At 35.7% G+C, this 15218-nt stretch overlaps 1 protein-coding gene across 1 annotated transcript in view; it reads left to right on the top strand.

The window, feature by feature from the left end:
• CEP128 (centrosomal protein 128) overlaps positions 1-15218 on the top strand; it is a 419635-nt gene that overhangs the window by 169261 nt on the left and 235156 nt on the right. The window contains exon 19 of the mRNA XM_032405704.1: positions 13474-13666. Coding sequence (XP_032261595.1) covers positions 13474-13666 — 193 coding nt within the window. The remainder of the gene's footprint in view (positions 1-13473; positions 13667-15218) is intronic.

The raw sequence follows: 15218 nt of genomic DNA, 5'->3' as shown, positions 1-15218 counted from the left end.
AAATCCCTTCATTTCTCTGGATATCTTGTTTCTTCACCTGCAAAATGGGAAGGGTAAACTTTATGTTCTGAGGATAACTTTCTTGCTTTGTGGTTCTTTAGTGATTTAAATTTAAAGGGCAGGTAAGCAAATCTAAGTAAAATCGAACAATTTGCTAACTTTAGCAGGAAGATTCCTCTGCACTATGGGATGATTACCAGCTATTCTCATATATCAGATGAACTTGGAAATTCCTTAATTAAAATATATAGAAAATTATGACCATATAAGATGTAGGTGTCTGTTTATCCAAGTATTGACACTTAAGCATTTGTATTCCTTCTTAAACTAGTTTTTTCAGCTTTGAGATGCTAAAGTGAAAAATCTTCCATCCCATTTAAATTCTATAAGAAAACCAACTGTACTATAAACCTGAACAACTGTGGTCCAACTTAGGATTTTATTGTAAGAAAGAACTCTTAAGTTTGTCCCATATCATAATTTAAAAATATGAGAAAAGTGAGGTTTTAGCAAAGGTATGTGACTTTTCCAGTGCCGTATAAAGAATGGGAAAATGGATTGCATGTTAGACTCACAATTAATATTCTTACCATTGTGTGTATTACTGTCTAAAGTTTTCATTCAGCCAAGATTTATTGACTGCATACTTTTGTGTATAGACATGAGGGTTATAAGTGTTAGCAAGCCATGGAAATTAATAAGGAAAACGGAAATGTATACAAATTTTTAAAATCCTTAAGGTGTGTTATATTGTTATAAAAATATATAAACATTGACAAGGAAACACAAGAGGAAGAACTGACTATGACATCTGTGCTAGGAGATAAAAGGGTATGATGCTACCAGCGTGTTACAGAAGGTTTCTGCAAAAATGTAGTATTGAAACTTGATCATACAAAAAATATGCAGAAGTTCTCCAGTTGGCTAATTATAGGTATAATAATGGCAAGAAATTAAGAATATCTGAGTGAACACAGATAATGCCCTGAGCTTGATGAGTAAGGTACAAGTGGGAGGTGGTGGGGAAAGACAGGGTTCACCTTTGAAGGCCAGCTGTGCATTAAAGAAACCTCTTAAAAAAAATCTTAATAAGAAACTAATAGCATTATGATGGACTATTGAAATTTGCACAACCTTGTAAAATTTTCCTCCTATGTTAAGTACAGTGATGCTGTTCATTCCTAACCATTTCGATAAAACCAAATGCAAACTTGTATTTATGCCACCTGCATAGGAAATTTAGAAATACATGTTTTGCTGTCTCAGAAATTTTGGGCTAGAAACTTTTGTTGTTCATTAATAAAGCATTTCTCTTTTTTCTTTTTCCCGACTCCTCAATTGTGACAACAAGAGCAATGTACTTGGAATTTTCTTTTAAGTTAAAATCTTTATCATTTCTGAGCAGAAAGCTTTCACTGCTGTTGTTCAGTTGAATTATGAGAGCCAGAGATGACTCTTAATCATAGCTCTTTAATTTGGGAGCTAGTGAGCAGTTTTCCCTTATCATTTAATGGGATTGAACTTCTGATCAGACGAGTTTTAATACTGCATGAGACAAGTGTTCCTCTATAGTGTAAAAGGGTCATGATAAGCAATACCACACTGACCAACTGACTAAGGAGGAATTTAATCTATTTGCTAGAAAGATGGTTTAGGTTATTGATGGGCTACAATACTGTAATTCCCATGAACTATGACTGGACAGCTCTATAAGTATTGAAGATAAGATCTGAAATCAGAGAACAAAAACTATATGGAAAGTAGAATTGCTATTCAGCTAGTCCATGCTGACATTTTGCAGTATTAGAAGGACCTCTCAGGGCATTTGGTAATTGTTTTCATAAATCTGCCAAATGAATTTCTTCTGTTAGTGTTAATCCTGGAAGAACTAGAGGATTGGGTGAGGATAGTGTCACTGTTGCTTTGTTGGCATTGGTCGCATAATATAAATATGAAGTCCAGCTAAGAGTTGGGCCAGGCTCACAGATAAGATAAGCAAAGAATGGTAAGAACAATACATTACAGGGAGGAAGAGGATTGAGATAGTCATTAAGGAATACTAGGCAAGCAGTTCCCATAGATCAGGGATTTGTTTTTGTCATAAATCCCAACAAGGCATTTAGAGGCCAAATTTATTCAGTTTAACAGAATTTACTGAGTAGCTACTATGTCCTAGACACTATATTACATGCTGTGGGCATAATAATGAATTTGGCGTGATCCTTCCTCTTGAGGAATATTTTTTCTCTAGAAAAGCCGACACGTATATAATTTCAATATTATCTATAAGAGCTGTGATACAGGGGCGCCTGGGTGGCTCAGTCGTTAAGCGTCTGCCTTCAGCTCGGGTCATGATCCCAGGGTCCTGGGATCGAGCCCCGCATCGGGCTCCCTGCTCAGTGGGGAGTCTGCTTCTCCCTCTGCCTCTGTCTCTCTCCCCAGCTTGTACTCTCTCTCTCAAATAAATAAATAAAATCTTTAAAAAAAAAAAAAAGAAGAGCTGTGATACAGGTGTGCAGAAGCTGTCATGGAGTCTGATATCTCAGATGAATATTAAAGCTGGCCAGATGAAGAGGAAAGACCATGTGTGCAGAGGAAACAGTTGTAGGCATGGTACGGAAGAGAAACGGCATGATAAATACAAAGAAACCCCAAGTGATTTGGCAGTACTACAGTATGAAAGTGTGAGACAGAGAGTGGCAGGGATGAGGCTCTAGAAAGAGGTAGAGAGTAGGTCCAGCAAGAAGAGCATTGTGTGCCATTTAAAAGGTTAAGTTCAGTTCCACATTTGGGGGGAACCACAAAGGAGATTTGAACAGGATACTGATTTACTCATATTCATATTTCAGAAGCATTACTCTGATAGCGATGTGAAAGGTGGATTAGAGCTGGGAAGACCAAAGGCAGGGAGACCAGTTAAGAGGTCTTTGGATGAGACCAGTGTCTCTGGGGTGAAAATCCATAAACTAAGGAAATTGTAGAGATTCAGAGGAAGGGACAGACTGAAGTAATGTTTTGGTGACAATACACAAGAGATGTTTAATGTTATGTCAGATGGAGTGATAGAGAAGGAGATGTCTAGGATTTTCAAGACAAACTAGAAGATACTCTCTCAAAGTTTGGTTTCTGAATAGATGGGCATACAGAGTCCTAGTTACGCTAGCTAGAAGAAGTATTGGAAGAGTTATCAGCCTGGGACTGATATCTAGAAAGTCCTATTTGGACAGAAAGCCCCAAAGAGAAGCTGGGTCAGAGGCAGAGATCAGAGTTTAGGTTCAAATCATGAAAAGAAACGAGAAGTAGCAAAGACGTTCCCAGAAAACGCGGATTTGAAACAAATTCCGTTTGTTTAGATTGAAAACAAATTTCAAATCTAGAGCAGGCAGGCACTCTCAGGATGGAATGACAACACTAGAGAGTATCACTGTTGATCCCAGATCTTAAGGTATCATTTTATGATACAAATAAAAGAAAAGCTGGTGTCGAACTGCTCTTTAGCACAAGGCAGGATCCTGAGTGCTCTGTTGTTTACAGAAGAACACATTTAATTTGGGAAGTCCAGTACCTATTAATTCCTCAAGATACAAAAAGGTATATTTATATGCTTCTTTGGCTATAAAGATCTCTTCCTTCTTCACCTTTATGCCATTTATTCTCCTCCTCTTTTTTTTAGTCTGCAAACTTCATGAGGGAAGACCTGTGTCTTAACTTGTTCCTCATTACATCTTGAGCACTTACCATAATACCTACCTAAATGCTCAATAAAATTTTTTTTAAAAAGAGTTTATTAGGAATATACTACATTTGTCTACTCAAGTTACTTCCTCAGTTTATATCACCAAAGAATAAATAGCAAACAGTTTAGATTTCAGTAAATTTATTAACTCTCAATTATTGTTTCATTTGATCAGAACTGTAAACTTTAAAGATTACATAGATAAGAAATACACTTCTAAATTAGTTGGGGATTTTCCTTTATTACTTCATTTGGTATCATCCCGAGGACTCATACTTTTAATGGTATAACGTGTTCTAGGTGTTGCCTTTCCTTGCCATTTTTGGAATATTGTAACTGAAGTAGCTTTGGAGATCATGTAGTTTAACTTCGAGAAGGCTCTGGGAATTGTGAGATTTACCTGAGGACCTAAAGCTAATTAGTTACTGAGAAGGGTTTAGAACCTGGGTCTCTGAATTCTGTGTCAGTGTTTCTTTTCATTGGTTGTGTAATCTACATTTGAATATAAATCTTACTTTTATGCATATTGTCTTTTTAGTGGTACAGACTTTTTACAACAGTCATTGTGTGAGAAGTATTAGACCCAGTGTATTTAATTCTTGTTGAAGGATGTGAATAATCATCTGGTATTTTATTCTTCCAGTGTAGACCTCAAAATGAGATATAAAACTCAGGTATCTTGATTCATTTGTTGGAAAGATACTTTAGATTGTGTGCATGGAACACATTCAGTTTAATTGAAAAAAAAGTATTTTGTATTTTTAAATATGTACTCTTATTATGGAGATATTTTTTCTTTCTTCTTGAATTGTATTCGTAACTATGTAGAAAAGTGGAGAATATTACTAAAAGAATTATATCTTGAGGTTGCTTTGGGTTTGAATTTCGTACTTCTGGTTTAATTTTTGTTTTGGTGGCCTGGCACATTCTTAAGAATTGCCATTCTCTTCTTTACTTTTGGTTCTTCTATAAACATTTCCTCTCAAAATTGTTTTTTGAGTTTTGGCAAAGGAAGTGTAGTAGTTAAAAGCAGCAAAATTATGGGCCTTAATATAATTGCTAACTCTATCAGCTATAATCTTTTTATTCGAATTTTCTGTTTCTCTAGGTTTTAGCTTTGAGTCATTCCTTAATGATTTTAGTATATTATTACATTAAATCTCACTAGGGGATTCTTACAGATTAAAAAGATCATTTTGTTGGTTTTACTAGATACTTATTCCCACCTAATTGCAAGCTGTCAACTATGAAGGTAAAAAACTGCCTTATTTAGAAATGCTTTCTCTATTTTAGTTTATTTAGCAATACTTGATGTAGTTAAATAAATGAGCCGATTATGTAATCTTTAAGATGCTCTTGGGAGTGGTTAATAGAATGGTGTTTGCACTGTGATTAATAGCTTTGTCAGCTAATTATTATTTGGAATTGGTAAAGTTATTCCTATACTATATTCCAAGCTGTTTCTCTAAGACACTTAATGAAAGATGTTGGGTGTTTCTCTAACAAACACTGATTCTCATAATTGACTATTGGTTGATTAAATTTCCGTAAGTTGATATTTTGTTTTGTAGGATTAATAATATATTCTGCTTACATATTCAATTCACAATAAGCATTTAACTATAACCTATTTTTAAATTTTGTATGGTGATGGACTAAATAAAGGCTTTATAGGAATAAACTGAAGCCATAGGTCACATATATTAGTCTGCTCGGGCCGCCATAATAAAATACCACAAACTGGGTGGCTTAAACAACAGATACTTATTTTCTCACAGTTCTGGAGCCTAGATGTCCAAGGTCTAGGTCCCAGGGTCAGTTTTTGGTGAGGCCTCTTCCTGGCTTGTAGATGGCCACTTTCATGTGGGGGGAGGGGCTTTTGGGGGGTTGGGAATATTACTGGAAGAATTGGGGGTGTCAGGAGACACAGTGTCTCTTCCTCTTATAAGGACTCCAGTCCTTTAGGAGTAGGGCCCCTCTGTGGTAGTAACCTCATTTAACTTTTATTGCTTACCTCCCTAAAGGCACTATCTCCAAATACAGTCACACTGAGGATTAAGACTTCAACATAAAAACTTGAGGGGGACACAATTAGTCCATAACACATTATCAAACCTGATTAATGCTTTGTTTCAGAGATTATTTTGTGTTATTCTTTTGCTTTTACCAGAACCAGTGGGATTATTGTTATGACAAAACAAATTATTTGTTTCTTCATTATCAACCCTTGGCAGTGGTACTGAGCACAGGCCAAAGATTGAGATGGAGTAAGTAGGAAATCTTTGAGAAAAGGGAAATGTGCAGTTATTTTCTAAATTTGCATTTAAATCACTGGGCAGGAGCAGATTAAACTGGGTGATTGAAACTGGTGATCCCCAGGGACTCACTTTGTTTGGACCACATTGGTTTTAAAAAATAGAATTGGTAATGAACATTTAAAAAAAAAATTATTCAATTGCATAATTACAGCATGGAATTTGTTTTCCTTTTGAGGTATCAGAAGATCTGATAACATTAGGGTTTCATTCTTATGTGATAGGAAACTGTTGGAGCTGAGAAGAACCATGGACATGATCACATTAGAAGGGACATCCTTCCAGCCCTTCTTTATGGTTGTATTTTTCTAATCCAGATCAGTGGTATTTAGGTCCTAAATGCGTTATTTTGGAATGGCCATTGAACTTTCTTAATATAGTGATACTAAAAAAAATCTTGGATATTTTTCTTTTCAAGATATTTTATTTTCCTGTTTTATTACTTAAATGCAAGGTGCTACCACTTTGCAAGAACTCCACAGCATCTAGTTTTTCATTTAATTGCATGTGTCCTGTCCTCATTATGTGCAGAACGCTGTATTAATTGTAGTGTGTGTGCTCACATACAAACATGAACACACATCCATTCCCAAGGTGCTTTAAATTGAAGAATAATTTAAAATTCTTAAAAACAATCTTGAGGATTTAATATATCAAATTCTTTAATATACAAAGATAAAGAGGTGTACGTGTTTAAGGCGCCAAATAAGCAGCAAAAAGACTTGGTTGAAAATATATCTTTTCCAGAAACTATATATCTAACCTTTACCTTTTATCATGCCAATAATAATATGAAAATTACTAGGGCTTTTTGGTTTATTTATTTTTCTTGAGTAACTGGTTAAGTTTGGTGAGGTGAACAAGAGGTACGATCTGTAGATTCAGGTTGTCGTTTTCACACAGAAGCAGGCAGCAATAGCATAGACCTCCCCTTATTCTGGCTAGTTACTATCAATAAATGAATGACTTAAGTAGTAATGTTTTAGAATCATTTTCCTACTGACTTGTATCTAAAATGATTAAATTGTCTAGAATAATTTTTATTACATCATACACTGAACATCTTCTCTCATTTTCAAGATTTTAACAGTATAGAAGTGTGGAGAATAGAGTATCTACCCTCATTTCCCTGTTTGTACCTCTCTCCTTAGTAGGCATAATCATCATTAACAGTTTGGTGTTCATCTTTTCAGTCCTGTTTTGGTTTGGTGGGCTGAGCTGCAGTTGTTTTTGACATAGATGTGTATTTTTTAAATTGCCAAATGTACTGGCCCCTTCTTCTTGGAAGTCTTTGACACTTTAAGCATATCCATCTTCTTGTAGTATTTTTATTTTCTTCCTTTGGGATTCTGTCAACCCAGACTCTTAGATTTTCCTTGTGCCTTTCCAATTTCTTCTTCTTAGCTTTATTTTTAGGTTTCTCTTCTGTTCATCTCTTTGAAACTCTCCTCTCTTTACTTTATAGACATTCCGTGGGCTGTTTTATTTGTTCCTTTGCCTTGAATGTCCTCCATGTTGTTAATTCTTCAGTCTGTATCTCTCGTCCATATCTCTCAAGCTTTAGATCTATATATCCAACCAGTCATTCACACTTCTGTGTCTTAGTCCTAACAACTTCAGCTTATTCCAATCTGATGTTAACTTTTTAACCCCTAAATCTTTGCTTCTAGTTTTCCTCTTTCACACTTTCTTAAGCTAGGAACTTGAACATCAGTACTGATTCCCTTCTCTCCTTTATCCCTAACATTTAAATCTCAAATACACACACACACACGCACACACACACACTCCTTACCATTTTCTCTTGTTTCGAATATTGCTAACAGTCTCTTGAGTTCTAGCCTGCAATATGGGCTTCACTCTATACAAAGAGCAAGCTTTCTAAAGAACAGTCCAATTCCCTTTCTTGTGTCTCTTTCATACTGTGGTTAGATGGGGATGGTGGTGTATCACTCACCCTCACCGTCGACCCTATATTCTGCCTCAGTGCTTTACTGAGAGAAAAGTTTTAGTAGAGTGTGCTCCTTTTATCTGGCAAAGAGTTGACTAAGTTTCCTGGTTTCCTGTCCTAAGGAAGCTTTTTATCTCTTTGTATTTGCATGGGTATTTTAAAGTGGATATTGGGAAATGAAGCAGCCTTCATTAAATTTTTGCAATCGTAATTGGAAGTCCACAGCTCAGTTTAAGTTGGGGACTTCCTGTATTTGCCTAGCGACATTCAGATAAGACAGGGGCCTATAAATTATGTAACAGGTAATAAAGCCACGTTTCATCTCTGCAAGGAGGTATAATTTTACCTTTGTTTTCCTGTCCCCTCTTTTGTTTTTTGTTTTTTGTCAAATAACGGCTGAATTGAGATATAATTCACATACCATACAATTCACCTATTTAGAGTGTACCATTCAATAGTTTTTAGTATATTCACAGAAGAGTGAAGCCATAACCACAATGAATTTTAGAACATTTTATCACCCCAAAAAGAAAACATGGACCCTTTAGCCATCACCTCCTAAATCTGTCCATTCCACTCATCCCCGCCCACAACCCTAGTCAACAAGTAATCTGCTTTCTATCTTTATAGATTTGCCAGTTCTGGACATTTCCTATAAATGGAATCATACAATATGTGGTCCTTTATGAATGACTTCTTTCATTTAGCAGAATGTTTTCAAGGTTCATCTGTATTGTAGCATGTATCAGTACTTCACTTCCTTGCTAAATAATAGTCCATTGTATGGATTTACCACATTTTATTCATCCATTTATCAGTTGATGTTCCTTTGGGTTATTTCCATTTCTTGGATCTCATGAATAATGCTGATATGAACATTTGAGTTCAAGTTTTTCATGAACATGTGTTTTCATTTCTCTTAAATATGTACTTAAGAGTAGAATCCTGGGTTATATGGAAACTATGTCTAACCTTTCGAAGAATGGCCAGATTGTTTTCCAAGTGGCTGCACCATGGTACACTCCTACCACCATTATATAGGAATTCTAATTCCTCCACACACACCAACAGTTGTTATCATCTGTCTTTTTGATTCTAGCTATCCTCCTGAGTGTGAAAGGGGATCTCATTGTGGTTTTGATTTGCATTTCTGTGATGGTTAATGATATTGAGCATCATTTCATGTGATTATTGGCTATTTGTGTATCTTTGAAGAAATGTCCCTTGCTCAATTCATTATTTTTTTTTTATTACTGAGTTCTTTATCTTAAATAGTTCTTTCTCAGATATATGATCTATAAATATTTTCTCCTGTTCAGTGGGTTGTCTTTTCACTGTGTTGATTGTAATCTTTGAAGCACATGTTTTTAATTTTGGTGAAGTCCAGTTTATCAGCTTTTCTTCTTTGGTTGCTTGTGTTTTTGGTGTCGTATCTATGAAATCATTGCCAAACCAAGGTTACTAAGACTTGTGCCTGTGCTTTCTTTTAGGAATTTGCTATTTTTAGTTCTTACATTTAGGTCTTTGATCCATTTTGAGTTAATTTTCATATATGGTATGAAGTATGAGTCCGGTTCCATACTTTTTATGTGGATATTCAGTTGTCCCAGAACTGTTCGTTGAAAAGACTAATCTTTCCTCATCAAATTATTTTGGAAGCCTTGTTGAAAATCAATTGACCATGTATGTATGGGTTTATTTCTGGACTCTCAATTTAATTCCATTGATCTATGTCTATCCTGATGCCAGTATCACACTGTCTTGATTACACACTGTCTTGATTACTACAGCTTTCTAGTCAGCTTTGAAATCAGTTAGGTGTGACTCCTCCACCTTTGTTCTTTTTCAACACCTGTTTTTGGCTGTTCTGGGTCCCTCAAATATCCATATGAAATTTAAGATCACCTTGTCAATTTCTCCAAAGATGCCAGCGGGGATTTTGATAGCAGTTTCATTGAATCTGTAGATCAGTTTGGGGACTGTTTCTTTCTTAAAGGTATTAAGTCTTCTGATATATGTACATATGGATCAACTTCTCATTTATTTAGGTCTTCTTTAATTTTTTCAACCGTGTTTTGTAGTTTTCAGAGTGTAAGTTTTACACTTCTTTAAAAAAGTATGTTGTTAAGTATTCTTTTGATGTTATAACATGATTGTCTTTTTAACTTTATTTTTGGGTTGATCATTCAAGTGTATAGAAATACAAATAATTTATGTATATTGATATTTTCCTGTATAATTGCCCTTCCAGGACATCCTAATACAATGTTAGAAGTGGTGAGAGGAGACATTCTTTTCTTGTTTCTGATCTTAAGGAGAAAGCATTCAGTCTTTAACCATTAAGTGTCATAATAGTTATGGGTTGTTCATAGATATGTTTTATCAGGTTGAGAAAGTTCCCTCTATTCTTAGTTAGTTGAATGACTTTATTGTGAATAGGTGCTGAATTTCATCATACACTTTTTCTGAACCTTTTGATATGATCACGTGGCTTTTGCTCTAATTCTTTTTTTTTTTTTTAAGATTTTTATTTATTTGTCAGAGAGAGAGAGAGAGAGCACAAGCAGGGGGAGCAGAGGGAGAGGGAGAAGCAGGCTCCTCACTGAGCAAGGAGCCCGATGTGGGACTCGATCCCAGGACCCTGGGATCATGACCTGAGCCGAAGGCAGTCCCTTAACGACTGAGCCACCCAGGCGTCCCAGCTTTTGCTCTAATTCTTAAAAGACATCTGTGGAGGTGGCATTTTGGGCCCCAGTGTTCTCAGGCTGCTGTGTTTGCGGTAGAGTGGCCACCCTGTCAGCGAGGGGTTGGTGGAGGAGGGAATCCCTAGTGATCTCCACGGCACTTGCCAGGACTTTAGCCTACGCAGATCAGAGCTGTGAAAACGAAAAATCCTGGTGGTCTGCCCTTCCAGTGCAATACCTACTATTATGTTCTGTTTCTACTCACAGCACTTCTCACTCCAACTGTGTGAGTTTTCCACATGAGATAATTTCTCCAGTTCTCTGCAGACACCCAACTGGGTGTCCTACAATTTAATTCAGCTCTGACACAAACTACCTAGAGTTAGTAGATACCACAGATTAAGGGCTCAGTCCCATCTGCACTCAATTCAGATGCCAATCATAAGTAATGGGTCCCCAGGTTACCTAACTTCCATCTGACATGGCTACAAATTAGGGGTTCCCGTTGCTCTCTCCTCAGGTTTAATAATTTGCTGTAATGGCTCACAGATCGAAGGGAAGTACTTTACTTACTATTACCAGTTTATTTATGAAGAATAGAAAGCAGCAGCCAGATGAAGAGGTTATATAGGGTAAGGTCCCAAAGAGTCTGCATAGAGTTTGGGGGTATTTCATACTCCTGGCACTCCAGTGATGTGTTCACTGACATGGAAACTAATCAAATCTCATTGTTCAAGAGCTTTTATAGAATTTAAGCTCCAGTGGACCCTGTATGCCCACTTTCTAGAGGTTGAAGGGTAGGGCTGGAAGTTCCAAATCCCTCATCACCAGTCTCATCCTGAGGCTATCCAGTGACCCCACCCTAAACCACCTTATTAGCATGAACTCTGATTGGATCCAAGAGCTTGTTATGAATAACAAAGGACATTCTTATGCTGGAAGTTCCAAGGATTTAGAAGCTCTGTGCCAAGAATTAGGGACAAAGACCAAATATCTTTCTTATTGTGCCACAATACCATATAACGTGACTGTGAACTGGGGAAAGAGGGAGCTCTGTCTTCTTGACAATACCCTTGTGGACTGTGGAATGGAGCTTTGGTCACACAGGGTGTGTTCCTACCTAACATTTTCATGTAAGAGCAGCTTCACAGAACTCTTGCCCTCATTCTGGAAGTGGAACTTCTGGGCAGTCCCCGCTTTGTTTTTGATGAGCATTTATAATAAATGTGATCTAGGTTTTGCCTTTACAAGCATGATTTCCCTTCACTTAACACATTCACATACTATACGTTGTTTGCCTTACAATATTAGGGTATAATTTTTCCACAATTTGACTAGTGATGATATCTGTTCTATGTCCCAGAGATACTGTCTGCTTGACAGACCTTCTGACCAGAGGTCAGTTCTGGGGGTGTTTGAAAGCTGATTTTTGTGGGGAGCCCCCAGTTTAGGGTCCAGATCCCAGTCCTACTTTATCAAAGGCTGAAGTATCACAGCCAGTTTTAATATACTGTGGCATATTCTGAGAACCTCCTTGATTTCTGGAGGCCTAGAACTTTCTTGCTTACTGATGAATGCTATTCAGGGAAATTATCCCTTAGCTTAACCTAATTTTCCTGTTTGGTCCACTGCTTCCATTATTTTGCTTCTTACTGAAATAAAAACTGTTCTAGATTATTTAAAATCCACTAGAATTTGAAGTGGTAGCCTCACTTGGGAAGGTTCCTAAGAGCTGACTGAAATCCTGTTCTAGTGAAGGTGAAAGATTTTTTTTTTCCTCATCCCTGATTTAAATATCTAAATAATAAAGATGGTGAGGTTAGAGTCTGTGAAAAAGAGTTGCTTCAATTAAATTTCCTAGTCTAAATTTCCTAGTCTTTTAAATGTGGGCAAAAACTGACTTTATCTCCCTCATACTACATAGAATATCTCTACATGATTAGCTGGACCCTTGGGGATATGCATTTTTAGGAACCAAACCTAGGAATTTTATCCTTTTTTTTAAAAAAAAATTATTTTATTATTATTATTTTTTATTTTGAAATTCTTTATTTAAATTCATTATAGTTAACATCACCCAGTTACCCCATCCCTACACCCACCTCCCCTCCAGCAATCCTCAGTTTGTTTCCTAGAGTTCAGCATCTCTTATGGTTTGCCTCTCTCTCTATTTTCATCTTATTTTATTTTTCCTTCCCTTTCCTTATGTTCAACTGTTTTGTTTCTTGAATTCCACATGTGAGTGAAATCATATGGTATTTGTCTTTCTCTGACTGATTTATTTTGCTTAACATGATACCCTTTAGTTCCATTCACATCATTGCAAATGGCAAGATTTCATTCTTTTTGATGTCTTTTTTTGAAGAAAAAAATCTCTGAATTCAAACTCCCTTTTGTGACAAGTCTGTAGTGTTCTATTCTGGGGTACTTTTTACTTTAAAAATGCTTAAAAATGTACTAGACTGCCTTATATATCACATTAGGGAGCTAATTGTATTATGATTGCAAGTTCAGTAGGCCAAACTTTTCCATAGTATTGCCTTTCCAAAGATGATAGAGAATATCAAATATTTTATAAAAATCCAAGAAAATCATGGCTTAATTTCTGTACCAACTTTTAACTAATATAAATCATTATCAAATTAAAATATTATGGGTACTTTTTTACTTTGCTTAAATTTGTTATTGTGTATATTTGTTCAGCTTATCTTGACTTTTCCCTCATGTTTTGAAATGTTACTGTTTTCTAGATTTTTAAAAAACGAGATATATAAATGTCTTTTTTAGACTAAACTTCAGTGGCTCTGTGAGGAACTGAAAGAGAGAGAAAACCGAGAAAAAAATCTGCGGCACCAGCTGATGCTGTGCAGACAACAGCTGAGGAATATGACAGAAAACAAGGAATCTGAGCTCCAGTGTCTCTTTGAACAGATAGAAAGACAAGAGCAGCTTCTGGAGGAAATACACCAGGAGAAAAGAGGTGTGTTAGCTCTTTGTACTCTTATTTTTCTTTGTTTGTATTTATGGAATCCTAGGATTTGAAAGAAAAACCTATTTCTCTTGTCTCTACTTTGGATTATTTCTGAATCCCTCTCCTTTCCTGTCTCTCATCTCCCTATCTTTCTTCATTTCTGGGTCCAGAAGAGAAAACTGTTCGCCCTGAGAGTTTTTCCTTCAGCCTGTGCATCTCTTCTGGGTAGATAGCACTGTGTCTGTTGCCATTTGCAAGTATTAATGTGTTCAGACGTTTGTGCTTCCCTGATAAAATGCTGAAGTTTATATTTTACTTCAGGAGAATATTCATTAATTTATTCAATAAATATTTACTCTGTGCCTGTTTTGTCTTGGGCACTATTAAAGTGCTGAGGCTACATCATGAATAAAGCAAAAAAAAAAAATCCTCTTATTTATCTTACATTGTATAGAGTGGAGTGACAGAAAATAAATATAATGCATAGGTAAATTGTTTAATATATTAGAAGATTATAAGCACAATTGTGCAAACAGTAGAGTAAGAGGAGTATGGGAGAGCAGGGGGCAGGGATTAATATGTTAAATATGTAGGCAGTACTTTAAAAGTTAGACAAGAACTTTGGAAAACTGCTTTTCTTTTTGGTTCTACTAGGGATACATCATAATGGGAAGAAGAAAAACAGCATTATGTATGGAAATCCTGTGTTTCTTATGTTGTGTTGGCCTTAGGTCTTTTCTTTATTGGTGAACTTTATTAATTTAAGAACCAGAAAGAGGCTTAATATAGTGTCCCACTAAGAAAAACAAAACATTAACATATGATAGCTACCTAAAAATTTTTTTTGGTTTTTCATTTTAGTTCTCAGGATTATTCCTTCTACAGGTACCAGTTAAAAATTATTTTTGCTATATGCAGTGATTCTCAGTTTTTTTTTTTTTTGGTATCAGGACCACTTTACATTTGTAACATTTTTGAGAACTCAAAGAGCTTTAATCAATGTATGTTATATGCATTAATATCTACCGTATTAAAAATTAAATCTGAGCATTTAAAAATATTCCTTTAAAATAATAATTATAAACATATTACATTATTAACATAAAAATTAATGACCTTTAACTACTTCCAATACAAAAATATTGATGATGGCATTGTTTTGCACTTTTGTAAATCTCTTTCATTGCTGTCTTAAAAGAAGACAGCTGCATTTTTGTGTTTGCTTCTGTATTCTGTTGTTATATTCCATGTCTAAGCTCTGGAAAAACTGAACTGTGTTTATGAGAACTTGAGTGTGAAAGAGGCAAGTAATATCTTCATATTATTAATAAGAGGTCTTGGATGATCCCCAAACCATCCATTGCAAACTGCTGCTATAGTGCAATTGAAAAATGTGCTAGTAGGAAAAGTCAGAGGATGCCAATATAGATAGATAGATAGATAGATAGATAGATAGATAGATAGATTAGATATAGATAGATATAAATATATTTATATATTTTTAAGGACCATACAATAGAATCTAATTATGAACTTTATAGATAAAACAGTATGATCTCTG

The sequence above is a fragment of the Phoca vitulina genome, unplaced genomic scaffold, assembly GCF_004348235.1.
Source record: "Phoca vitulina isolate PV1807 unplaced genomic scaffold, GSC_HSeal_1.0 scaffold7, whole genome shotgun sequence".
Classification (NCBI taxonomy): Eukaryota; Metazoa; Chordata; class Mammalia; order Carnivora; family Phocidae; genus Phoca; species Phoca vitulina.
This window is presented reverse-complemented; position numbering and strand designations above follow the sequence as displayed.